This window comes from Leucoraja erinacea, chromosome 7, assembly GCF_028641065.1.
Source record: "Leucoraja erinacea ecotype New England chromosome 7, Leri_hhj_1, whole genome shotgun sequence".
NCBI lineage: Eukaryota > Metazoa > Chordata > Chondrichthyes > Rajiformes > Rajidae > Leucoraja > Leucoraja erinaceus.
In genome coordinates this window covers 24,958,235-24,968,632 of record NC_073383.1, presented here as the reverse complement: position 1 = coordinate 24,968,632, position 10,398 = coordinate 24,958,235, and the positions used below count along the sequence as shown (strand labels likewise).

The 10,398-nt window shown below is 43.6% G+C and overlaps 1 protein-coding gene across 1 annotated transcript in view; it reads right to left on the bottom strand.

Moving 5' to 3' along the window:
* Positions 1-4,451: 4,451 nt before the first annotated feature.
* phgdh (phosphoglycerate dehydrogenase) overlaps positions 4,452-10,398 on the bottom strand; it is a 31,489-nt gene continuing 25,542 nt past the window's right edge. The window contains exons 11-12 of the mRNA XM_055638001.1: positions 8,257-8,482; positions 4,452-5,604 (exon numbers count right to left, since the gene is read on the bottom strand). Of these exons, the coding sequence (XP_055493976.1) occupies positions 5,450-5,604; positions 8,257-8,482 (381 nt within the window). The 3' untranslated portion in view covers positions 4,452-5,449. The remainder of the gene's footprint in view (positions 5,605-8,256; positions 8,483-10,398) is intronic.

The following is a 10,398-nucleotide window of genomic DNA, read 5'->3' as shown; positions in this document are numbered from 1 at the left end:
ATGAATGTTATAGTAACACGAAATACGAGATAAAAGAAAATGTCAATTATCTTATTTTTCCAAACAAACCTTTGAACGGGTGATCAATACACAGCGTGGACTCCATGGGCTGAAGGGCCTATTTCTATGATGCAACTCCAAACTAGACTAAAAACACCCCCATTGGTTCACAATGCCTGTTCCTAACATGATGCGAGGATAAACTCATCTCATCTGCTTGCACATGATCCATATCCTTTCATTCTCTGCATATCCATAAAAACGTAATACACCACAAAACAATACTAACATATCTGTCTCCATCACCACCCCTGGCAGGCACCCACCACTCTTGCTGGAAAGAATAACTTAACTTGACAATAAACTCACTTGAGCTTGAACTTGCCTTACACAGCTCCTTTAAGAGATTTAAACTTAATTGCAGTTGTTCAAATCCAGTCAGATGTTCAGCATAGGACATTAAACGGACCTTAGAGTCTCTTTAGAGAGCAGAGGTCACATGGTGGAGATGATGAGATATTCATTGTAACTCAATAATTTAATAAGTTTAGTACAGCAAGTGCCTGATTGTCAGTACAAGGTCAGAGAGCATCACGCCTGTTTTTGATATATTCATAATTGAAGACTATTTACTGGCCCACACAAAGGTCTCCAATGCTCAGAGGTTGTGCATCTCACTTCCCCTTGTGCACTGGGAAGCACATGCTCCTCATGGAGCTGAATGAGGCGGTGTCTTATTGTCCCGTTATACAGAAAAATGTGCAATAAACATAAAAAATCTTAAGTAATTTTATAAAGCTATATTGCCACTATTCTGTTAATGTGACCTTCAGGCTAATAGAGTAAAAGTGGGGATAGGAGAGGTTTATGGTCCACTCACAGGCAGGTGGGTCTAACTAAGATGGGGCATTTTGGTTGGCATGACCAAGTTGGACTGAAGGGCCTGTTTCCATGCTATATGACTAATTTGCTGTTCCATTGTTCAGAAATCCTGGTGTCTCTCCCTTCAAACTCACCAGGGCTTGTTTACCACATTCCTTTTAGAAACATAGAAATTAGGTGCAGGAGTAGGCCATTCGGCCCTTCGAGCCTGCACCGCCATTCAATATGATCATGGCTGATCATCCAACTCAGTATCCCGTACCTGCCTTCTCTCCATACCCCCTGATACCCTTAGCCACAAGGGCCACATCTAACTCCCTCTTAAATATAGCCAATGAACTGGCCTCAACTACCCTCTGTGGCAGAGAGTTCCAGAGATTCACCACTCTCTGTGTGAAAAAGGTTCTTCTCATCTCGGTTTTAAAGGATTTCCCCCTTATCCTTAAGCTGTGACCCCTTGTCCTGGACTTCCCCAACATCGGGAACAATCTTCCTGCATCTAGCCTGTCCAACCCCTTAAGAATTTTGTAAGTTTCTATAAGATCCCCATACATACATACATGGGACCTGTTTCTCATGATCCCTTTAAACATAGTCAGTCCTGTTTCCAAAGCTTTGTTTAAACTCACTGGGGGAAAAGCATAACACCACTGTGACATCTTAAGAAACATATGAAAAGTTTGTTGGAGTATAATACCGGTACAGAATAGTCCAGAAAATCTGCCTGTCCTGCACTAAAATATCTCCGGTACCAGACCATTGAGGTTTTACATCCAACACTGTCTGCATACAGAGACCATACATTTTAATAACCAAGAAAGTTAGAGTTGTTGCAGGCAGCTGAGAGTCATTGTTTAAGAAACACCAAGATCATTCTTCCTGGTGTAATTATTATTATCAGGTATGTTTGAATAGTTGTATTTTGGCTACAGCTATGCTTCTTTGAAAAAGAAATAGAGAGGACTTTTTCAGGTAGGCGTTACCATTGTCACTTTGGAATAAATATCTTCTTATTATTCAGTTCACTCTATTAAATATTTTGCTGGAAGTACTCATGGTACATAACTTTAGGTCACCACCAAGCTCTCTACAGCTGGTGTGGTACCTTTGAGATGTAGTTACTATGAAAACAAATGACATTCAATATGTATCGAGCAAGCTCCTATAAACTGGAATGAAATAATGAATTGTCAAGGCAGCACAGTGGTCCAGCTGGTAGAGCTGTTGCCTCACCACCCCCAAGACCCAGGTTCATTCTTGACCCCTGGTGCTGTATGTGTGGAGTTTGCACATTCTCCCTGTGACCGTGTGGATTTCCTCCGGGTGCTCTGGTTTCTTACCACATCCCAAAGACATGCTAAGACCTGCCAAGTGGGTTCGTAGGTTAATTGGCTCTTGTAAAATTGCCCCTAGTGTGTACAGGGTGGATGAGAAAGTGGGATAACAAAACACTAGAGTGAACTAGTGATCAATGGTCATCGTGAGCTCGGTGGGCTGAAGAATCCCACGCCGTATTTCTCAAGTATATCTGTTTTTGGTTTTGAGAAGGGTAAATATAAGCTTAGGTACTGCAATTCACCAACTTTATTTTGGAGTATTGCCCTGGGACATTTAGTATCTACTTTAGAGGACTCTGCCTTAGGACAGTGGTTCCAATGGAGCAACATTTTTGAGTGCCGCAATGATACTTCAGCCTTGACTTCTGTACTTAAATCTGCAGGATGTGTATTGAACCCATAAATGTCCCCAATGACTCGAGTCTTATGGCACACAGTAAGCCCCAGGGGTGTTATGTCAACACATGTCTTGAATCCTCCAGACAAAAACTAAAAATCCAATGATTCATTTTATATCAAAAAAAACCTTCTCTGCAAGATTAGAAATTAGTAAATGGGTATGTTCAACTTTTTTGGAATGAATCACAGGAAAACAAGAAAAGTAATTTGCTACATAATTGCTTTGCAAAACAGAAGTAGAAGTGAGCTACATTATTATCAAGCAGTATTATTTCAACACCAGAAGACGCTCAGAAATTCCATTTATTACCAAAACAAATGATAACTTTTAGAACGAAGATTAAGTAGATTGGAGTTGAAATCCAAGAACTCCAGATACTAAACATTAACAATAAAAATGCTGGAAAGGCTAAGTAGGTCAGGCAACATCTGTAGGTCTATGAGCTTTCATTGAGTAACGATGATTCATGGAATGATGACCCTGCCTGTGTTTATTTGCAGGGGCAAGTGTCATAACGCGGCCTTGTTATCAGTTCCATTGGACTTCTTGCTAGCTCTTGGTCCACAATGGCAAACAGACACTGGCCAAGAAAGCAGCACTGGCCAATTTACCTGTGGCCCTGTTGTTGGCAGCAGGGGTTAAAAAGACAAATAGATGTCCTTCAGCTGGCTCAATAGGGACATTTTGTCGTCACTATCCTATTTATTAGGCCAATCAATCAGCACCCATATTATGGGGATGGAATAGAGCTCCTAGACAATGGTTCATATTATGATATTCCATAATGTAAAGGGGCGGCAAGGTGGCACAGCAGTAGAGTTGCTGCCTTACAGCACCAGGGACCCGGGTTCGATCCTGACTACGGGTGCGATATGTATGAAGTTTGTGCGTTCTCCCCGTGACCTGAGTGGATTTTCTCCGAGATCTCCTGTCTCCTCCCACACTCCAAAGGTGTACAGGTTTGTAGGTTAATTGGCTTGTAAAGCATCCCAAGTGTGTTTAGGATAGTGTAAGTGTATGAGGTTATTGCTGGTCAGCGTGGACTCAGTGGGCCGAAGGGCCGGTTTCCTCGCTGCATCACTAAACTAACACTAAACTAAAGGAAACTACATCAGCTTGTAATTATTTCCACAAATTCTGTGAGAACCAATTTTATTCCATATCTCAATTTTTTGGGTAGTCAGAGGTAAAAGCGCCAAAACAGGCCCTTCGACCCATTCGTACATGCTAACGCAGTTGTCCACCTGAGCAAGTCCCACTTGCCTGCATTTGGCCCACATCTCTCTAAATGTTCCCTAACCATGCACCTGGCCAAATGTATTTTCAGCACGGTAATTGTATCTGACTATCAGCTTCCCTGGCAACTTGTTGCATATATCCCAGTCCTTGGATCAATGTATTTCTCGAGTTCCTCTACCTTATCTGTCAGGCATCTTACATGCAAATAAATGCAGTGTATACTTTCCTCATACCTTGTCTAGCCCCCGTGTGTTATGTCTACTGAACCTGCACGCTGTAACTTTTATATTTGTCTTAACTTTCCCATCTGCCTGCCCCCTCGACCTGGAGACTAATTTAGACAAATCTCCCCACCAGGTTATTGGTTTCACTTCCAGTTCAGGACCCCACTTGTCCTGGAAGAGATACCAATGATCCTATACGTGTATCTCCCCCCTCCCCCCCCCCCCCCCCTCCCTCACTAAACCAGCTCCTTGGCCATGCATTTAACTGTACTATCTTCCTAAATCTTGTCCCGCTAGATCATGAGAAGAGAAAGTAATCCTGAGATTACAATCCTGGAGGTCCTGTTTTTTTTCTTAAATTCTTCCCAATTTTCTCCGTAAATTCTTTTCATAGGACTTCATCTCTCTTCCAGATGATGGAATTGGTCACAGATATAGATCTCGACCTCCAGCTGTTCGCACCCCCCCCTCCTGTATCTGCGCTGGGATGTCCTTGGCCTTGGTGGCTCCTGAAACTATCAAGCTGCTAAGCTACAACGGACTACCCAAATCTCCCCATCTCCTCCTCCTCACACTGTTAGGGCAGTTGTGAGTGATTTGTGATTTCCACAAAGGTGAATTTCAGCTACATGCATGGCCGTAACACAGGGAGTGAGTAGAGAGGTCTCCTCTATCTCTGCTCAGCTATAGTGTATTCAAAGTCATAGAATCCCTGATGTTCCAACTACAGGCTTACCACTGAAAGCTTTTGGCTCGTGTTGTGATGATCGACTGGACATTAGACACGAAGGATTTAAGTTTCTAGCTTCACATTGAAGAAGTGTTTGTTCTCTCTTGATAAGTTCTTGTGGCAGTGAATCTCTACTGAATATATAGTTGTGTTTGAGGGTGGATTATTTATCACAGTTACTATTTCAAATGGAAATGCCTATTTAACAGATCAAAAGATGCAAATAGTCATAAGACCAGTAACTTGACATGGAACCCATCTCAGTGGAATGGGAGGGCTATCAACATTGTTTAGTTCCAGAGCAGTTGCTTAGACATTATCTGCCTGTCAAATACCACTGATCAATCTGTTCTACAATGCAGTGACAGACCTTTGAACAAATACTGCCTGACATGCTAAACATTTCTAGCATTTACTGCTACTAGCTTATGTTAAAGGCGGTGGCATATTACAGATAAAACACAATAAACTATGTTAGCTCATGCAATGGCTTTATGTTATTTTGTTTATGTTAGCTTATTTGACATTTTGTACTATTGAAAAAGGCACCATTGTTATAATAAATTCAAGCCAAACATGGTCAAATTAAGTTCTACATTTTCCTTAGGTTTTCCTGAATGGATTAGCAATGTCTTATTCATATTGTCAACTGTGTTGATACCTTTACATGTGGCTTAAGAAGATTTAAATCTACTAATAATGAAGTAATTCCCATAATGCACCACTGGTCTCCATCCACAGCATTTGTAACATTATATAATTCAATCTGAATTCCAGCTGAGGCCAGCACACCTGAATAAAGAAAAGGCAACAATTATTAAGTTTATCCAGGGTAATTTAAAACTGATTAACTCTGGTTAACTCTGAATCGATAAATCAATGACTCTTGCGGAAAACACTAAGTTCAAAAGGGTATCTATCTATACATAACTAAAACTCTGATCTTGTGCTCGTGCTCTTGTTTGTGTGGTTTTTCTTTTTGCGCAGAAACAGTACGCGATAGCGCTACTATTATTCGCCACCTTACTCACCATTCCCCTGTGCTGCAAGTGCAACAAGTTTTGTTCCGATCAATGGTATATTTTAAAAGTTGTTAAGGTTTAAAAATAATTAAAAACACGCACGAGCATATTGGTCTCCTCCCGTCAGTCACTGCCTGGATGGCGATATCCAGCACCCTTCCTGCACCATCGCCGCACTGATTGGTTGTGTCGGCTGTCCGTCACCGGCACCGGCACCCGCCTGCCTCTGCCAGCACCTGCCCACCAGGCGCGGCCTCTGGACAAGGCAACCTCCGGTCAGAGGAACAGCAACCTCAAGATCCTGGGGACATGAGGAGAGAGTGGGGGGATTGAGGGAGAGGAGGGGTTCGGGAGAGAGAGGGGGGAAAGTGGGGGAGGTGAGGAGGGAGACTGGGGGGATTGAGGGAGAGGAGGGGGGGAGGGAGGGAGAGGGGGAGGGGAAAGTGGGAGAGGTGAGGAGGGAGTGTGGGGGGAGGGGGTGTATAGAGGGAGAGGAGGAGGGTAAGGAGGGGAGAGGAGTTATGGAGGGAGGGAGGGAGTGACTGAGGGTGGGGAAAGGAGAGGAGAGAGGGATTGGGGGAGTGTAGGAGAGGGGAAAGAAGAGGGAGGTAAGGAGGGAGATTGGGGGAGGAGGGGGAAAGGAGAAAGAGGAGGGGGAAGTAGAGGAGTGGGGATAGTGGGGGGATAAGGGGAGGTGAGTGGGGCAGGTAGGGGATAGAGGGATAGGAGGGAGGTAGGGAGGGAAGAGGAGTTATGGAGGGAGGGAGAGACTCAGTAGGGGAAAGGAGGAGGGAGAAGTGAGGGTGGGATCGGGGGAGGGGAGGAGGAGAGAGGAAAGAAGAGGGAGGGTGAGGGGAAATGAACCGCGCCTGCGCAGTTGGGGGTTATGGGTGAGTGGTGGAATATTGCTTTGGACGAATGGGTTGCGTTGGGGGACTAGGCCTCCCTGGTGACAAGGACCCAATGGGCTCCACTTAGTCTAGTTTCTTCTAAAAATCCAATGTGGATTATAGTTTATAACTTGCACAAGAAGATCCACTGAGCTTTGATAAAAAATGATTAATATTACAGATAGTAAAAGGCACATGCAAAAAAATAAGAACGAGATGCAGCTGCATATTTCTTAAACAGTGAATCATGCTTTATAAACTTACCTGAATATTTTAAGACAACTAAACTACTGGATAACACTTATTTCAATTTAACACTTATTTCAATTTTCATTGCAGCCAAAAAAGTTATCATGCAAGATTAATTGGCAAAAATGACCAAGGACAGATTAATTACTCTTATTAGTATAGTATCTATTGAAATAAGTGAAAAAATAGACTAAATTCCCCCTGTGGGAAAATGTAGCGGCATTCCAAACAACAACTAACATTTACATCGCATCTTCCATCACTTCAATGTCCCAAAGGATTTTTAAACCCAGAGTACATTTGAAGTATGGACGCTCTTAATATAGGGAAGCAACGGCCAATGAAGTAAATAATTAACTTTTCCATGTTATTTGTTGCTGGGTAAATGACGGCCAGAACTTCATAGCTTTTGGTAAAAACTGCACTCTTGTATCTTTTAATTCACCTGAGAGCAGACATTGCCCTTTAAATACATTGTACATGAAAGCTAATGGTACAACTCCAAATAAAGTATCAGCTGGGATTGTCTGCTTGAACTCATCGATCTCTGCCAAGACTTGCCGCTGAATCATTAGGAGTTTTGGACAGCTGATAATTGGAGTTATATTTTATTATTATGTGACTCTTTCATGATAGCTTTAGGAGATCAAGGGTACTTCATAATCTAATTTCTGCACACATTTACAATGTTCAAAGGGGTTCAAAATTGTAGTACAAATGAATTACATATTTACATCCTTTACTACCCAAGTGAATAATATAACTGGCCAATGTCTAGGTGAACAATAATTCCATGAAATGTATTGGGTTCACTGGAGAATTTATTATAAACTGTGTAATATCTTAAAAAATATATGCTGGGCTATTAAAAGGAAAAACATCTAATAGTCCTAAAATGGCACCACCAAAATGCACGCTGACCATCAATTACCCATTCACACTAGTTCTGTGTTATTCATCCACTCCTTACACATGCGGGGCAATTTACAGAGGCCAATTAACCTACAAACCCTCACGTCTTTGGGATGTGGGAGGGAACGGAGGAAATCCACATTGTCACAAGGCGAACATAGAAACTCCGCACAGACAGCCCCCGAGGTCAGGATCAAACTCAGGGCCTCTGGCACTGTGAGGCAGCAGCTCTATCAAAATGTGTCGCCCATTTATGTAATCTTATTCCTACATTTGGTCTCCTTAAGAAGGCTGTTCAGCTCAAATGCTGAATGTTAAATGAAAGACAAGTGAGATTCCAAATGAGGATAAGTGAGTGTTACTTCATTTACCTGCAACAAATTGTAGAACCTGAGGATTTTCCATAGCTTTGTAAATCAGCAAATTTCCACAGAGAGGAACTGCCTGCTTGAACGCTGCCCCATCAACCTCCAGGAGCACTGGCAAGCTAGTTTGAATGGAACCTAGAAATTTATGGGAGGCACTGGAAGTAGTGATCTCCACAGCACACACATCAGTGAGAGCCCCTGGAACTGTATCATCGTGCTTGATCACCACCTGCAAGAAAGAGGCACCTTTACATTCAATTTTAATCAGGATAATTCAAAGATTTTGTGACCAATGATAATGGTTATGCAAGTAAAAATAAGCAACAATGCGATAAAAGCTAGGAAATGCTGGGAGCAATCAGAACATCAGGCTGCATAGAACATAGAACTGTAAAGGACCTTTGGCCCACAACTTCTGTGCTGTACACGATGCTAAGATAGGGGGGGGGGCGTTGGGGGGGGGGGGGGGGGGGGGGTAGGTGGGAAGATGTGACTCGTGTTGGGATGATGTGGAAGGTGGCAGAAATGTCAGAGCAAGACGTCAGAGCATAATCTGAGGCTGGTGGGGGTGGAAAGTGAGGACCAGGGGAACTCTATCCTTGTTCCATCAGTCGGGAGGGGGAGGGGGAGGGGGAGCGAGAGCAGAACTGCAGGACACAGAGCAGGCACGGGCGAGGGACCCATCTACAACACCTGGGGGGGGTGCCATATTCTCATCCCTGCCTCCTTTCCACCATCCACAGACACCACTCCCTGCACAACTCCTGCGTTCAGTCACCTCCTCCCACCCAAACCACCCCTTCCCCAGGTACATTCCCCTGCAACCACAGGAGATGCAACACCTGTCCCTACACTTCCTCTCTCACCTCGATCCAGGGATCCCAACCACCCTTCTAGGTGATTCACAGGATCACGTGCAGCTCCCCTAACTTCATCTACTGCATCCGGTGTTCCCGATGAGGCCTCCTTCACATCAGAGACACAGAGAATAAACTAGATGGTCATATCTCAGAACACTTGCATTCGGTCCGCCAAGGCCAGCTGGATCTCTCAGTTGCTAACTATTTTATCACCCCTTTCCCATTCCCATACTGACCTCTTTGTCCTGGGCCTCCTCAATTGACAGTGAGGCTACATGCAAACTGGAGGAACAGCACCTTGTATTCTGTTGGATAGCTCACACCTAAATGGCATGAACATTGAATTCTTCAATATCAAGTGAAACCTCCCCTGTCTTTCCTCTGCCCCATATCTGCCACCTGCTTGACCACCTATTTCTGCAACTATCTTGCCCCTTTTTCACCCTTCACCCTTCCACCTCTACCCCTTCTTTCTGGCTTTACGTTTCGCTCCTCTCTTTATCTGACACTCTTTTGTCCCCTTTTCATCTCTGACCTTTGACGTTTACTTCACCTGTCTGCCAATCCAGCCCCCTGCATTTGTACCCACCTCTCACTTGCCAGACTTTGTCCCACCCCCACCTCTTTTCCATCTTTCTCCCCCCAACTTCAATTGGTCTGCAGAAGGGCTCCGACCTATAATGTCAGCTATCCATTTCCTCCACACATGCTGCCTGGCCTGCTGAGTTAATCCACATCTTATTGTTTTGCTCAAGATTTCAGCATCTGCAGTTCCTTGTGTCTCTGCTTGTGCGCTTCTGATCCAAGTGCAAATTGAAATGTTTGCTAGAAAGCAGCAGAAAATGAAGCTATATTAAGCAGGAGTTACCTTTAAATAACAGGAAACTTCCTCATCAAATTTCACTCCTTTGCACACCTCATGTTTCACTTGGCCCCAAAGTTCTAAGTAGATTTCAATATTGATTGGGGACCCACAGTATTCCACATATCTCTAAAAGGGCTTCATTGCAACTTGCATTACATGCATTAATCATAGATACTCCCTCTCACCCCAGAGTTTAATTTAGTATATTGTCACATGTACTAAGGTACAGAAAAGCTTTTTGTTGTGTGCGTTCCAGACACTGAAAATACTAAACATGTCTGCAATCAAGCCATCCACAGTGTGCAGATATAGGATAAAAGGTATAACATTTGGTGTAAGATAAAGTCCATTAAAGATATTTCGAAGGTCTCCAATTTGGGAGATGGGAGGTCAGGGCCGCTCTCCAGCGGGTGAGAGACA